This window comes from Pteropus vampyrus, unplaced genomic scaffold (assembly GCF_000151845.1).
Source record: "Pteropus vampyrus isolate Shadow unplaced genomic scaffold, Pvam_2.0 Scaffold13, whole genome shotgun sequence".
In the NCBI taxonomy this organism is placed as follows: domain Eukaryota; kingdom Metazoa; phylum Chordata; class Mammalia; order Chiroptera; family Pteropodidae; genus Pteropus; species Pteropus vampyrus.
The window spans coordinates 1,990,350-2,008,200 of record NW_011888794.1 but is presented as its reverse complement, the minus strand read 5'-3'; the positions used below and the strand labels follow the sequence as shown (position 1 = coordinate 2,008,200).

At 30.7% G+C, this 17,851-nt stretch overlaps 1 protein-coding gene across 2 annotated transcripts in view; it reads right to left on the bottom strand.

Moving 5' to 3' along the window:
- Positions 1–17,851, bottom strand: part of PCDH9 (protocadherin 9) — an 884,562-nt gene that overhangs the window by 840,549 nt on the left and 26,162 nt on the right. The window contains exon 3 of one of the 2 annotated variants that reach the window (XM_023525116.1): positions 15,114–15,176. The exons of the other annotated variant lie outside the window; for it this stretch is intronic. Coding sequence (XP_023380884.1) covers positions 15,168–15,176 — 9 coding nt within the window. The 3' untranslated portion in view covers positions 15,114–15,167. Of the gene's footprint in view, positions 1–15,113; positions 15,177–17,851 lie in introns of those variants that run through there. 2 annotated transcript variants of the gene reach the window in all.

Here is a 17,851-nt window from a genome sequence, read left to right as displayed (position 1 = left end):
CTTTGCACAGAATTAAGTAAAATACATTAATATTGAGCTAGTGTTATAATTGGTAACTACTTGTAATTACATTTTTTAAAATATAGGATATATATAACTTTGTGCAATATATATAATAGATTTTTAAGAAGCATTTTATGACATTCTAAAAATTCCTATGCAATCTTATATCGTATTCTGAGAATGCAAAGTGTCTCTGATACATAGTTGAAGATGTATGGCCCAGAAAGAATTGGTTAAGCTAAAAAGAAATATTTATCAAATGCATTAGTCTTCATAATTAATAAAGAGGCCTTTAATAAAAAATTGAAATGGTATTCCTTTCCAAATTATTTTCTGGGACTAAAAATAGTTGAATACATAATGGCTTCAAAGTAAAAAAAAAAAAAAAAAAAAAAAAAAAAAAAGCTAAAAATGACAGAGGAAGTATTCCTCAATTAAATTATATGAGATAGCTAAAATTAGAACTTGTAAAAGAAGATGAATATAGATTGAAAGATAATATCTTCAGTGTAAGAGGACAGGTGTGATATCTTAAACCAGGATTATAGTCAGCTGTGTGAAAATATATTAACATATAAATATGTTAACATACGGTATAAATGATCACAATAGATAAAATAAGTATACATTAAAATAATGTAATTCATCATAGCCAAGCAATCTTTACACATGAAGTTAACATAATCTGGAGTTAATAAATCAAAATCAATCATTTGAAATATTTAAGTTGCTCAGGTATTTAATCTACTATTTTAAGAGTTTTCAGATAAAATATTGATAGTATAGGTCTCAAATATTCTTTAAAAAATTTCTCAGTATCATTGGGACACTCTACCACTGATATTCTTCAACTAGTTGTAAACATTTTTAATAAGCATTTAAGATTTTTCAAAAGCTAAAACTTATTCTTGTGCACAAAAAACATAATTAAAGTAGAAATAAACATGAAACAACCTACTATTGAAAAGAATTATACTTTTCACTCTCTCTTGAATTCTAAGAGCATGAACTTTAATTAACAATATGGATCCTGACAGATAATAAGTATAATAAGTAAAATAAGTATAATAAGTAAAATAATTTATGTTGACTCTCCTTTAAGTATGTTGAGTGACACGAAGTTATCATGGCTTGATGGTTTTATATTAGAAAAACATAATTTCATTTCAGAAATCAAAAATTTATCTAGGATTAGGAAGTGTCTACTGCTCTATAGGGCATACATTAAAACACTGCTTCTCAAACTTTAATATGCATTCAAATCACCTGAAGTCTTGCTAAAATGCAGATTCTGGTTCAGTAGGTATGGGATTCTGCACTTCTAATAAGCTCCCAGGTAAATCGGATGCTTCTGGTTCCTGGGTAGATTGCATTTTTAGTAGCAAGACCTTAAATAGAATTAGTTAAGTTTTAATGATAAACCACAAGATGAAAAAATTAAGATGAATGAAGGGAAAACAAAAGGAAAAATTATTCTCTGGTTTAAGATTAACTGGAAAATAACTCTAATTAATGTATAATAATAGTCAGACATATTAATGTTTATTTTTAACATATGGGTTTGCTCCAACCCCAAAATGAACATACACATTAGATCTCCATTAAGTTTCAGACATGGAAAATTCTTGGGCATTATGTCTCATTTGTTAAAGCCTGCACATACACACACAACAGTAAAGCAAAAACTGAAAGGACATTTTCTTTGGTCCATACATGTCATAATTTAATCAGAGGGAACCACTGATAATTTCACCAGCAATTTATAAGTATTTTTGTTATTCATTTGTTTGCTTTAAATTAGGTGAACCCAAACACTTTTAACATTTTTTCTCAACTTTTCAATATAAATGCAGCAAGCATCTATCTTTCTCTGTACTCTGTTTTATATCTAACTTATCCCCTACAAGCATCAAAGCTGAACATGATGGCCATTGCTGTTCCATGCAGCCCTGTAAGAAAAACAAGAGAACGAACACACCCCAACGATTTAAAAGCTGGAGCCAAGGGAGAATTCCAGGTTTCATGGTGCCTCTCTGATCTTCCCAAGGTATATAAAAGCCACTTTCTTCAGTAACTGAAAACAATAATAACTGTCTTTCCTCAAGTCTTGTTGAACTTCTGGGGATAGAGAAAAGGCAGCGAATAGAAATGTGCAACAGTGTCCATGGATGGGTTTGATTTACACAGTATGGCCTGCTATAATCTATGAAAATTAGATAATGAGTTTCCTTAGATATAGTTTCTTAGGTATGGTTTCCAGCAGAAGACATTCTAACATCCTTAAATGGTATGTCTATAGAATTCTGTGTTGCTAGAGTACGATTGATCAAAAAAAAAAAAAATGCTTTTACTAAAGTCCATCACAGATTTCATACAACTTTAGATGTAGATACACACAATCATAAATGTTACCACATGTATATGCCAACTGATTTTAATGAAATTTAGAAATAATATCCATTTTTATTTCATTGACATAGGCTAAGAGAAAATGCAACTATATCCACCACAGAGTGATTTCAAAGCCAATGTTATTCAAATAAGCACATCAATTTCAACAGCAAAATCTAACTTTAAAATTTCATAAGAAATTTTTAGTATTAAACCTAACAAGGCAATTTATGTTATGACTGACTAATGAGGTTGAATTTTAAGCAGAAGTGGAAAAAAACTGTGCCTTACATTTACCGTACCAATTTCTCTGCATCTGTATGAGATTTCTGACTTGGCTGATAATAACTTGGTAAATAATAATTTGTCGACTTTAATCACTTAGTTATACTAGTACTATTATAAAAGAGATTATTTTCTGTCATAAAGACTCAGCCTTCTCATATCTATCTTCTAAATTTTGTCTAAATCTTTATTGAAACTACAAATATGAAGCAAATATAGTTTTTTATTAAAAAGGTTTTGGCAATATTATTTTGACAATGCCGTTATTTGAGAAATCATAAAAAAGTTTAATGAAAGTATTCTTTAATTGGCAAGGGAGGTAAAATTCCTCATGTGATCACATATGGTAACACTAATTCTATTTTCCTAACATGAAATAATTTTCTTCTAATTTCAGTAAGTTATAATCTATCAAGAAACACACCTCTTCTTTTAATAAAATACTTGGAATCACACTTGAAAAGAAAAAAAAAAAACTTGTGCTTTGCCCTGAAAATCTTTGATAATACTGGTGAACAACAGTCTGAATAATAGGTTTCACCTTTTCATTTTTATGATATCTTTCACTGAATGAAAGTAATTCCATCGAAAAACAAAACAAAATAAGATAGATCTTAATTTAAAACGTTTTTTTATTTAAGATTTTGAATTTGATAACTAATTATTTATTGGGCATCTTTTATACATCAGTCACTGGTAGTGCTGTCCACAGAACTTCTAGGGATGGTAGAAATGGTCCACATCTGCACTGTCCAGTGTGGTAGCCACTATCTATGTGTGACTACCAAGTAGCTGAATGTTGACTAGTGTGACTGAGGAAATATTTTTCTAATATTATTTACTTTTAATTATTTTAAAAGTTGTCATCTGTAGCTAGGCTTTATTTTATTGAATAGCACTGCAAATCTAGGCAACAAGGATACAGCTTTGCTGTAAATAAAGAAACCAGTATCATAAAGCTTTTTTCTAATGAGACATTAAATATATACAGTTAAAAATAAATAAAAGTACACTATAAGGTCAGGTAGTGACAAGTATTATGAAAGATAATAATTAAAAAGGATAGCCAGCATCGGAGAAGGAGCGCTGAACATGGGAGTGAATGAAGTGAGGGAGAAAGCCACCTGACGATCTGGAAAAAGAGTACTCTGGACAGAGATAAGTAACAGTGAGAGAAGGGAGTTACCAAGCTAATACTTCCAAAACGTAACAGCGTCAAGAGGAAAGCATAATGTTTTTTCTATATAAGTTACTAGATGTCAACTAATCAACTGAAACAAAAGTAATACTGTCACAAAGGCACTTCAAACATTGAAGACACTCGCCATTAACATTTATCAATCAAACCTTATTTTTCAATTTCATTTTGTAAGGCTTACAATACACAAAAAGTTTTGGGGATGTCCTCATTGAATATTAATGTATAAAGATTCTTGGAAAATCTACTCAAAATTTCTGATTGTATAGATAAAGACGCTGAGGCATAAAGGTATCACCCAATTCCTGTCACTAGTCCCTTTGACATCTAGTCCTGCTGCTTACTGTATAATGGTGCTATACTTGGTATCTTTAATTCATTAATAATACCTCAATAAACAGTAGATAGGCAGAAAATAAGACAGGTAAAGAAAGACACTACTTGTGAGCACAGTATCAATGTTTGATAAGTTAATGAGATAATCGATGGAATGGTTGTAGGACTAATTTTTCCTTCTCTCAAATTTGAAACGACCACATTTCTTTATAGTAAGTTCACCTAGACTCTTGATACCTTACACTTGAAAAAAATGTTTTACATCCTTATGTCCATAATAAATTAAATATCAAGAAGAAATTGAGCAATTAATGGATCATTTTGAGAGAGATGAACTAACAAATAGAATAATGTACTTTCCAAGGTAGAACTTGGGATTTCTACTTTGAAAATGCTGAATCCAGCACACTGGGTGGTCAGAATCCAGTAAAAATCTAATAATTAAATTATAGACAAAAGTGTTCAAATGCATTAACGAATATAGATTTGTCAATATAAATTTTTCTTAGTATAATTTTACTATTTGTAACTCAAACTTTTCTGTAATTTTAAATGATGTATATTTTAAAACATACTGAAAATCTTTTGTTTTCTATCTTTTAGTTAGAATACACATTGCTTTGTTAGTGTTCTATTTCTCTTAAGTTCTTGATCCTTCCCAGTAATATATTAAAATGTCAAACGAAAGCTAATTTTTCATTTGACCCTATAGATAAGTAGAAAATAGGGGGAGAAAGCCAAACTGGTATTTTTTATTTTCTATTCCATTGAAAAGTACTGAGAAATGATTGCATAAGAAGTTCTCAAGACCTTGGCCTTCATTTACTTACATGAGATCTATTAAGACTGAATCTCTCAAAGCAATGAAATATGTTTTTGATGTTTTAGTATCCACTAACACTTTGGTAAATGCTCTGAAAAATATTCCCTTTTTCTGAAAATGATTTTATTCTTTGAGTTTTTAACCTTTACTATGGACTAAATCCTAATTCCATAAGTAATATAAATACACACTTTACACATTATATAACTACTATATTTCTGTCTAGAATGCAAATTCCTTGGAAAATGACATTGCTTGAAAAACATAAATTCCTTGAAAACAGGGAGGAATGTCTTGCTTATTTAGTTGTCCCTATTCTAGCGTAGAGCAGGCTCTCAATAAACACTTGATAAGTATTGGCATGAATTTGAAGAATTTATCTTTACAATCTATTGTTTTGTTCATGTCTTCTCTTGTTCACCATCTTGAATTGCTTCCTACTGACCAAAACTCCCTCCAACATTTTTAAAGTAAACAATATATAATCTTACAAAATGTTAGAGATATATAATCACACTTCAATTTGAAAACACAGGAAACAATGAGCATCTCTAGAAAGTTATTGTGTGCTCACTTTAATTTAAGTCTAGCCTGCTACTTCAGGCATATTTCTAATCATACTTTTTTTCTGCACAAATCTCTCTTTGGTCAAACCAGTAACTCCCTTATCTGGACATGCCTTATATTCTTCTGCATGTTATTATCTATCCACTATCTGTCCTGATTTAGGCATCTTCCAAGAGCATTCTCTCTCTCTTTTTCTTTTTCTGCTAATTATCCTTCCAAAAACCATATGAAAAAAAAAAAAATCTGAAACAGGAGGTCTTACTGGATTTGAAATGCTTGATTTCCATGTGACCCTAGGCAAGTCATTTTACTACTTTGATATCTTACTTATAAAAATCAAATCTATAATTAAAGGACTGCTAGAAGACTTAAGACAGATTAATGCACTTCTTAGCACATATTAAGAATGTAAAATACATTCTTCTTCCACCATGCATCTATCATTCAACATTAATTTTGCCAATGATAAGATGTGGAAGAAAAAAAAGCTGAATTTCCAAACCCATAATGTTATTGTGAATAATTGAGAGAACAAACTTTAAAGTGATATAAAGATTATTAAAAAACAAATATTAGCTACCTTTGACTTAAATTTTGAGACATTTTGTTAAGTTTCAGTCTTTTCTGTGAAGTTTTCCTGACCATCGCAATCATAGTTGATTTTTCTATAGAACCAGTTGGCTGCATATATATTGTCTAATATTATGAATATAAATATGCATTGATTTATAAGTGATTTCAGAAAATATTTTCAGGGTCTTTAGATTTTAAATGACAACATCATACTCAGTCTGACTTAATGAAAATAAATTCGAAACTGAAGGGCAAAGTTAGAAATGTATCAGGAGAGTCCCGGGCTGCCGCATGAAATGGAAGGAAAGCTGAATAATTAAGCATTGGTGGCTAAGCTCAGAAAAGTAGAATTCATTGTGAGTGAAGCAGATTCCTCAGAAGATACCATTTAAAATAATGCAAACAATCGTTAAAGGGATAATCATAGCTCTTTCCTTTCTTTTTTGTACAGAACTGCAACTTTTAAAGTCCCTCAATTTACATACCCTGTTCATTAAATTATTTCCAGAAGCATACATAGCAACCACGTGTTTGTAAGGAATGTTTTGGTAAGACTCTATTATCTTTCCTCAAGTAGCCAGGAGGGAAAATCGCTTAATGGGTACCCTTCTTTCTACCCAATCCTGTTTTGAGTTTCCTCCTTCTATTGTTCCTTTCTCAATTTATCACCACCCAATTTGTTTTTATAAAAACTAGAAAGCTGAAAATACACACACAGGAAAACCCAGTTATAGCACAAGTCATTATAACTGTGCCCATAATGCCTGACTAAAGTCACATTTGTTTGTAATCAAACATACATCCAGTGACATGCTAGATTTAGACTACATCTAGGATAAATTTTTTCAGCCCAGTGAAATAAAAATGTCTGATAAATTAATTCTATACCTAAGTGGTTAGTATCATAAGATTTTCCCTTTCCTTGAAGCTTTAGTTCTTGGTCATCTATATATAAGGGATCATTAGATATGCTATAGGAAATTAAAAACACATCCACACAAAAGAAAAAGAAAAAGAAAGTCTCTGGCATACTTCACTTATAACTCCATCCCTCCCGTTCCCACAGAACTCTTTTGCATGGTCACGTCTATTTTTCCTCTATTCAGCTTTTACTAAAATCAGTACAAAAGTAAGCATGATATCTCAACTCTGGTCTGATGTTGAACAGAGTTAAGAAACAAACATGAAACCCAACTATATTACCTATCTGTTAAACTCTAAAACATGAGTTTTCCCAAAAGAAATAAATCATAAAAATAATAACCTCTCAAAGCCTACATTATTGTAGGTTACCTCGAATATATATTCTTAGTTCACTTCCTTATAAGTGGAGAGAAAACTTTAATTACAAGTAATGATTAAAGAGAAAGCCTGCAGTTATGAGTTTACAGAAGTTTCAAAGTAAGGCTCTTTTAATTTTTCAATATGATAGTCTCTTATAATCCCCATGGCAACGAACCTTTACTAATTCTGTCCACATTTTCTATGGAAGTGAAACCAGTTTTAAATATTTCTGTTAGGTCAGATTTTATTACATAAACAGGACTAACATTTAACTTCAGTGTCACTAATATTTAAGTTACAAGAAACAATAGAACTTCAAAATTTTGTATGTTTAGATTATTTTAGTTCTTTCTACTATATGAATAAGGATAATCTTTTTTATATGGACAGAATACTGTTAAAGCAAAATTAGTTGTTAAAGTTAAACTGAGAGGAAATCTTTGGGGAGTTTTAGTCATATTACTTATCAAACACTTTGTGGATGCTCATTATGTTGCAGGCACTATGCTAAGCTCTTTCATATATTAATTTATTGATTATTGCACTCATATAAGCATTATAGAAATGTTAATGCATTTAATAGTTCTCTTTTTCACAAGTGCTGAGATACAAAATAATTGGCTTCAAGTTAACACATACGGGACAAAGTCAAAATATTAATGATGGCCACCGGAAAGTAAAATGAGATTGGTCACTCTCCTTTCGCCTCCATTATCTCTACGTATTTCATTCTTCACAGACATGATGAATGTTCAAGGAACTATTTCTCTGCTATGGACCATGTCTGGTCATCTCATATTACCTGTTTAATATTTGCTTAGAGAATAAAATCATTTAAATATTTGCTCAAAGATTACAACTGAGGAATTAAATCTGCTAACCAAGAGATGGCATCTTAAGATAAAAACAAATCCAATCAGGATCATTTACTCTTGTCCAATACATTATCATTTCTTCTCAAATAATAATAATGTTTATTATTTTATTAGATTATTCTTTAAAACTTTAAATTTTTTGTTTTCTAATGATCTCTAGAAATCATTCCAAAGAAATAGTATTTTGTTTCTCCTCATTTAATATACTGGGGAAAGACTGATAAGTTTTTTGGTTCTGTAACTTTTTTACAAGAGTGGCACAGCTGAAACCACTCCATGGTTAGAGTACATGTTGAAACATAATGAAAAACAAAATGCTTCAAGAGCATAATAAAGAGACACCACTGATGTCAAGAAGGGAATCTCTACCAAGAGAGCCAATTGTAATTATAAGACTGGGGTTGATGTGTATCAAGGAAGAAATGCTGATTTCGCTGAAAGTGGAAAGCTGAATCATTTGTGTCAACCAAGAAATCTCCATAACAAGAGGTCATCAGAGCCCCATCCAAACTACTACTAAAAATGCTTATAAAAATGCAGTAAATATAGTCTCACTGGGTAAATTAATGTCTTGAATATTATTAGGTTTATGCATTTTGAGATCTTTAAAAGTAGTTAACAAACCTACTAGTTAATAGGTAATCTATTATTTTAATCAGTATTGAAGGATTCAAACAACAGTTTTTGGAGCAATAATAATTTGTCACACTCATAAAGAGTTATTTGATTTTATCAGATCTTTTTTGACAAAAATAAGGATCTATACCAATTAGAAAAGCTGTTGGGGAAAATGATTCATGCTCATGGGGATACTGGTAGATTTATATTTTCATAGTATCAATAATTGTAATAATATGTAAAGACATATACTCATTTAAAAATAGTATAACAATGATTGATCACTCGAAAGTAAAAGATAAAAGATTGCATGTGGTATAATTCCATATATATGAAATGTTCAGAAAAGTCAAATCCATAAAGACAGAAAGTAAATTAGTGGTTGCCTGGGGCCTGAGGATGGGGAGATAATCAACAGCAAATTGGCACAAGGGATCCACTGGGGCAATGAAAACGTTCCCAAAATGGTTTACAGTGATTGTTGCACAACTTGGCAAATTCACTAAAAATTGTGGGATTGTACACTCTGAATGAGTTATACAGGATCCAAAATATGCCTTGATAAAGTTGTAAAAAAGAAAAAAATAGAGATGAGACCACTAACTTATCAAAGAGAAGTGGAACCAAAGTGATTTACTCCTTAATCTGTAATAGTCTGCTGTAAAAGTGAAACAATTTGGATACATTACTTAATGTCTATGAAACTCAGTTGCTTCATCAATGAAATGAGGATAAGAACATTTACTTCATAGGACTATTCTAAGGGTTAAAAAATGCACAAATAAAAGAACTTGTGGAATCCAATACATAATACTTACTAGGTTTAGTAGCTCTGAGTACTGACATGAATACGTCAAGATGAATTTCAACTGAAGGGGAATAGACCTGTCCTTAAGAAATGTACTGGTAGAGAATGTAATCAGGACACAAAAACATTTGTATTTATTAGAATTCTCATCCAGGATGTCCTATCTTTCAGTGATGAGAAACTATTCTCATCTATTAACCCTGGTAGAAGATTCACACACAAGGAAGGAAGGAAGGAAGGAAGGGAGGAAGGAAGGGAGGGAGGGAGGGAGGGAGGGAGGGAGGGAGGAAGTAGAGAAAAGGGTTGTCGGGAGGAGGGGAGTGAGGAAAGAAAAGGGTTGAAAAGTAGAGAAAAGTAGAGAAAAGGGGTTGTCGGGAGGAGGGGAGTGAGGAAAGAAAGGAATGTAGGAAGGAAGCCTTACAACTTTACTTTAAAATTGAAATGACCATGAGTTAACGAAAACCACAAATAGTGAAAATGTGCAGTGAAAAGTATCTCACATATATGGCGAATACTATTAAAATACAAATAAATAACACTTAAAGTTTTGTATATATTTTCAAAAATGAATTTCTGGGCAAATACATTTTGATGTGTGCTTATGTAATGATTCATTTCATTGTCTTTAAAACACTTTTCTCTCTTTTTGAAATCAACCTTGATTCTTGAGATGAGTGCTAGAAGATTAGAAAAAAAAAAAAAATCCTAGCTGAGCCACAAAGGAGCTGTGTGACCTTGAAAAAGCCTCAAACATAGAGCTTTAACTTTGTTAAAATTGGGGATAGGAACCAAATTTATGCAATATCTGTGGAATTCAAACACACGATTTAATGTGAAATTAATTTATAAATTTATTGACTATAGGCAAAAAGAAGTACTGTTTTTATTATTTTCTTTGCAAGAAGAAAGAAACCATCAGGCAAAGTCTAGGCTGGAAATGTAAGGGTGAACAGGAAATTACATTTTTGTTATGTTGCTCCATAGAGATTGTGCACCTTATAGAAGCAAAAGCAAAATGGACAAAATATAAAAACTAAATACAATTTAACAAATAATGAGAACTGCATACAGCAGAAAGTTTAAATTTAAACCTGCCCTGTTATATTTCGCTGGCTCTGTCTGGCTGCTTATTTGCATGTTTGCTAACAGCATCAATTATATATTCGGTGGAGAGCATTTCATTAATGTGATCAATGTATGCATTCCCATGGCAAAATGTATGTGTTAATGGATCTCATTTCTGTACAGTACAACATAAGGAAGAGAACATAGTTCTAGGTTTTAGCCATTATTATGGGAGGGACTGGTTACAAAGAGTTCATTTTCTAAAAAATAGCTAGTGCTGAGAAAAGAATATTAAATTATTTTTACTTAAAATACTTCAAACTATTTTCAAAGAATATTTAGTAGCAGTTGAATAGAGAGCTTAATAATTTCCATGTACTTGGTTATTACCGAGGGCCACAGACCCCTAGAAAATTTCACAGGGTCTATTGGAAACTTTGAATAATTTTTAAAAAATACATGTGGGTATATGAATTTTTCTGGAGAGTGGGCCCATAGCTTTTAAATGATAATCAAAGGAGTCCAAAACACAAAAGTTTAAACACTGCTGGTTTTAAAATATTTAAAGTAACAAATATGTTTGTGTAATATTAATAACTATTTACATGCTTAAGGCTATTACACATTTCTTAAATGATTAAAATAAGTAATTGCCAAAAGGCACTATATTACATGCATGCACTTAATACTATATTTAAGAATAGTCTCCTAAATATACCAATTAATAGTTATGATTTATAAATGAATTATTCTAACACTGCCACCCTTCAATTAAGACATGAGGTAATAATATAAAACAGTGACTCAGTTATCAAAAGTTTGCCAGTATTTATTGTTTTCAATAGTTTTAAAGTAAAATGTATTTATTAAATATATACTTATGCCCAAATGGCAAATCACTAGATGATAATTTTTCTAGACTGTAAGGACAATATACTTATCTTAAATACGATGTATGTATTTTATATAATGAAATGAAAAAATTAGTTATTATTGTCCCATTGTGTAGGTAACACACTTTATTCTATCTTGCAAGTATGTTAAGAGGTAAACTAAATAAATAAATAAAAGTAATAAAATTAACTCTAGTATGTATCTTATCATATAACCAGATCAAACACATTGCTTGCTTCATCTAAACTGTGACTAATAATACTTATTTAACCCTCAAGTGAATATCAGAATGCATTTTCGAAGTGAAAGTAAGTGGTAAAAATGATTTGAATAATTTGTTAATGTGTTTTAATATGATAATAAAATATGCACTATTTACAAATAAAAATATGGGTAAAATATTTATAAGGAATGATATCTCAGTAAAAAATATAAAAAAGTGAAATGGCTAGAACTGCTAAATAGCATTAAAATAGGAAATGATATCAAAGAAATAGTCAAAAGGAAAAATGCATATTTGGAATCAATTTTCTCTTCTATGGAAAAAAACACCATGTTATCCCTGGGTGTTAAATATTTAACTGAGATACCAATTAGCCTCTTGCCAGCTCCTGTTGGTCCCTAGATTTGAAGACTTCATTATTCAAAATATTTTTCATTACATAAATGGAAAAATTTTTTAAAAGTTTTGTTTTGTGTGTAGCATCAAAATATAAATGCAAGCTAAAAATATTTTCATTAAACTATATTTGTTGAATAGACCTGACCAACTATTTTTAAAGGAAAAACATCCACGAAAGCTAAAACAAAACCTAGGAAATGGGGCAGAATGGGCTAAACCTCTCTGGGCTAATATAAAGGTGATGTTAAGATCAACAGCAATTTTGTAATATTCATTCCACATTTATGATTTGTAAATTTTCATCTGTGCTATTTCAAATGAGCATCATTTCAAAATGGAACACTTTCATATGAAAAATGTTTAACCTTTTAATGATATCAATGATTTTTCTTTTTTTGCTCTTTTAAACAAATATATGAATAAAATAATCTGTAATCGAAAAGATTATTTCCTATGTAAATGTAATTCAATTCTCTACTTCTTATTGTAGGGAACCTAAACATAAAACACATAAGTAAACTCGTATAGATTCCTACCTCACCATGTGGAGTACACGAGTTTCTCTTAGGAAATGGCCCAGAGGTTACAGGCTTTACAGTGACTCTAAATACTGTGGTGAACTCAGGATGATACAGGGCTTGTCCTCAGCCCAGACAGTTGAATATTATTAGCAAAATAAGTGAGCCTGTCTCTAAGTAAGCTCACTTGAACCAAATGTGGATATTTATATTTACTATATTTGAGAGACTAAACTTACATTTTAATAGGATGTCAAAAGTAATGTATGCCAAATTTTTACCCTTAAATATCTATTTAGTTTCTATAACATAGCATAAAAAATTCCATTAACAGACCTGCATATATTTCTCCATATTACCTCCATGAAACTGCTTCTCTGCAGTCTAGAATACTCAGTTAAAGTGTAAATTGCTTGACATTCCAATGCTGAAAAGCAGACAAAATGAGTGACTAGGGATTTGAGGGAGAAGTCCATTTGGTGTCTTTTAGCCAAGGTTCCACAGGTGAGAGCAAGTCATCACTTAGGAGGACAGCCTCTGGATTACAAGGCCACTCACCATACCACATGTTTTAACTCATCATTTTATCAATAAAGTTAAGTTCAGGGACTCCTTATTAGAAAACCAGAGGACAACTTCAAAAAATGTTCACAAACAAATTCAACACAAAATCTCAACACTGTACAAAACAATTTCTGAAACTTTATTGTGAATTTTAAGGTACATTTAGTAAAGGATGTTTTCCTTAATATAATTAAAATAAATTGGAAAAAAATGCACATACTACTTCTTTAAAGCAAGGATAAGTACAGACTTTTGAAGCCACAATATATACAATTATATGAGTGCAATAAGCTTCCAAATACATTAGGTATATATCTGTTTAAATAAATAGTAGAATACTTGATTTGACATATGTGAGAGTCATACTGATTACACCAAAAATGTTTTACAAAATATAGCCAAAAATGGAACGTTATACATTTTGATATACAACTTTTTAAATACTTTACTATAGTCATTATTTAATTCAAATTATAGTGTACAAAAGTCCATTTTAATGAGGACAAATGTTAATTGTGTTTTTAACACTGTTCATCAAAGATAGATATTAAGATACATCCCTATACATGTTATTAAATTCCCATTCAACTTAAATCACTAGCACAGGGAGGAAAATTTCCTATCAATTATTAACAATAATAATTGTTATTGATAATTTATCAATGTAACACACTGCAACATTATTTTGGCTATTTTAAATCTTCTAAAATGTACCGTCTAATGCTTGATCCAAACTTTTTTGTGTATATAAAAACTTAATTTAAAATCAAAATATAAAGATGTCGCTACACTGAATTTCTTATCTACTCTGTAATACACTTATTTTAAATAATACATTTAATTATCAGTTTTCAATTGGGAGCTTTTCCCCAGTTCTTTAACAATAATGCTTTGTGTAGTGCCTTATGATGAATCTCAAGATTTTTAATAGAATTAGCAATAGAATATACTGTAATGTGAATGCTACCTACAGAATAATGGTATTATAGGAACATGTGATGTCAAGTGTTTACATTTATAATTATTCATACATTGTAGACCAATAAGGGAGATTATTTTTGGCCACATTTCCTCATTTTTAGCCTATAGTTACACATGACAATTTGTTTGGAGGATGTATAAATGTGGGTATTTTGCATAAGTAAAACTGATTATAAGTTACCAGAATTATTGTTGCTTTTTTAACTGAAAACAAATGTTTTATTTTCTATAGGGTTCTTTTAATAATAAAAGAATGAAAAAGGAATCAAATATATCCACCTATCATAGAGTGGTGAAGTGGGGAGAGGGACCACTCAATGATCATTCTCTAAAAATTACTTAGGCAATAATGATTGAAAAGATGCATTTTTCAGTTACACAACGAATAATGTGTTTATCTGACTATGCCAACAAAAACAGTCTGGTAATATTAGAACACAATTATAGAATGACTAGGAGCACATTATCATTCTTTTTTTTATATTGGTACTATAAAAACAATATTAAGAAAACTTGTTATATGTGAACAAATGTTGCATTTTTTATATTTTTAGAATAGGAGGATATCGACATAGCTAAGAGCATACTTAAAAACAAGCAAGACAAGTTAAATTCTCCTAAACTTCCCCATTACTGATTGCCCACTGTTATAAAGGAACAGCACCACATGTCAAGCACCCAGTCAAACTCTATAACTCACCAAGTTGCCTTTTATTGGTCAGAATGAAAGCATATACGTCTTCTGCAAGAAGTCAGTTGATATTAGGAAAGCTATGTAGAGAACACACAAATGCAGTCTTAATCCACTTTTAGCGCAAGCCATAAACCTGTAAAGCACAAGCTTTGCTTTCCTAACTATGGCAGTTTTTTCTTCCGTCAGCAAGAAATGCCATTAGAACTATTAACATTCAGTTTGTGTTAAGAAGAAATGCATTCATTCATGAGCGGGGGGTTTCTGCTGTCCATATCTGTATCAAGGTGTGTGGGTGTTAATATGTTTTCAAGGTAACAAAAGAGAAAATATAATTCAAGTAACGTGTGATTGCCAAAGAGTAATCTTATTTCTTCCCTTGTAAAATGAACAGGGGTTAATTAAGCAAATTGCTATATCTTCTCAACGCTCTGTGCTTTAAGAACTCGACAGTGACAGAGTAATGATCGGTTTAACTATAAAGTATGTATACAGTCAGACTAAGTTAAAACATTTCCAGTCTCTTGATCACTCACTCAGAATGTTAGCAACTTAATAACAGACTTCAAATATTCTTTAATTCATTCTTAATTTTTTGAAGTTAAATGAATATAAACAAGCTTTCATAAGCTACAAATACTACTAAATTAGGTAATAAATTTATCGAAAGTTTAAAGACAATCATCTCATTTTATCTACATTCAGAACTCCATCATTATGCTTAATAGATTTTATAATTCTATTTTAATGCCTTCTGTATATGAAAGACTCATCTACAATCACCTTAAATATAGTATGATTAATGAGTCTGTAATTTCTTTGTCAAATAATCGCTTTAAATTTGGCACATTCTTAATACTGTTGGCTTTAATATTACTATTCTAAGAGTAAAAAAAAAAAAACAAAAACAAACAAAAAACTTTTTAAAAACTCTGAAAAACTAGAACGTATTGCCTGAGTGGATCTAAGTGACACCAAGTAAGTCATTTCCACATTGCTATAATTCACTTTTGTCAATCCGTGCACAGCGTTCAAATATATTTTGTGGTTAAAAGATAGAATATATGTAATGAAGGAAAAGAAATCATCTTCTACTGAATAAACATCACAAAAAATCACATTGTCAAAAATGTAAAGATTAGCACCTCCATCAGAAATCTATGTACAAATATGTTCAAGAGTTTGCTAAATTAAAGTCTGAAAACAGTAATTTTATTAAAGAGCCACTATGGAAACAATTTGCAGTAGAGTTAAAAAGTTCTCAGATAACTTGCAAAAATAAATGCACAGTCAATATTAGAAAATATTGCCATAATTCTACTGCTATGATAGATAAGCTCTGTAAGCAGGGGAAAGAGAAGCTGGAATTAAGGGAGCCTTCAATACTTTGTAGTTAAACTATTATTATTAAAACTTTTGGTAAGGTATTGAAAATATCTTTTCACTTCAAAGTGATTTCATACAGCAACATGTATATGACTGTATTAAATTTGCTGTGCATATTCACTACATCTTATTTTCTTAATATGGTCACAGACTAAGCATACTTTTTCTGTGAGTATTTTTACGAGATAAAAGTGGTTATAATTAAATAGACAAAATTATACACTGCATACAATATTAGGCTATTCTACTGAACCAATTCCTGATATTTTTGAAAAATTATTTGACAAGAAAAATTACACCAGCTTGAATTACATATTTGTTTTCTATTTCCCTTTTTATCTACTTCCTTGACATTTTAAACATGCAAAGGCTAGGAATTGGTGTCCATTTGCCTTTTATAACCACATCACTGCAGAAAAACCATTGCAGGATTTTTCACTCTACTATGTAATGTTCAGTTCCAATAATTCTCTCATGTCACTCCTCAACTGCCTAGAATTGATGTGTATTAATCCATAACTGTGGAAGGAAAAACAAGTACATGCTAGAAATCTTCTGCCCTCGTCAAGGCAGAAATTTCCAATGCTAAGACTCTTAAATTGGGCTTTTGTAATGTCCATTTGGATAGAGACTGTCTGTCACAATCATAACCAATAGGCATCATGTCACTACAAATTATTACCAACACCTGGAATGTCAATGCAAATTAATTTAGTGTTTCACAAAGCCTTGATAAAAGAGAACTCCAGCTATATTTTAAGTCATCTAGAAAGCTAAAAACAACACATCATGTTAGGTCAAAACATCTGCATGCCAGGGGTTTAGTTTCCAAATCTCAACTGGGAACTCCATCACAAGACTGCAACCTATGTGAGACCAAAAAGTCTGGCACTCCTCTACCTGAATCTGATAAAAAGGGATTACTAAAAGTGTTTGCTTTTATGTCTGGTCTCATCGAGCTCCACGAAAAAGTATCATTAAAAAAATTATTCTCTGAAAAAGACTAAACAAATATACAGACAAAATTATTCTATCTTTGCATAAGTTATTGAGTTCAGAGGAAACCTGCCTGTATGACTTTGAGTTCATATCCAAGAATTATGTTTTTCTAATATCTTACCTTAATAATTTAAACTAAGGAAGTCCTGCCACTCTAGTGCATTGGCAAATTAACAGGTGAACTTAGCTTTCTTATATCAATGGTTGATCTAAAGGGTGCTCTTACTAAATTATTGTTGTCTGATTAACATCATAACTACATTTGGTCTACATGTTCAATACTGCTCCTTAATCAGAATAATTAAAATTTTTCTGACTATGAAAGCTTATTAGTTAAAGGTCATCAAGAAAAAGCTTTTGCTCCAAAATT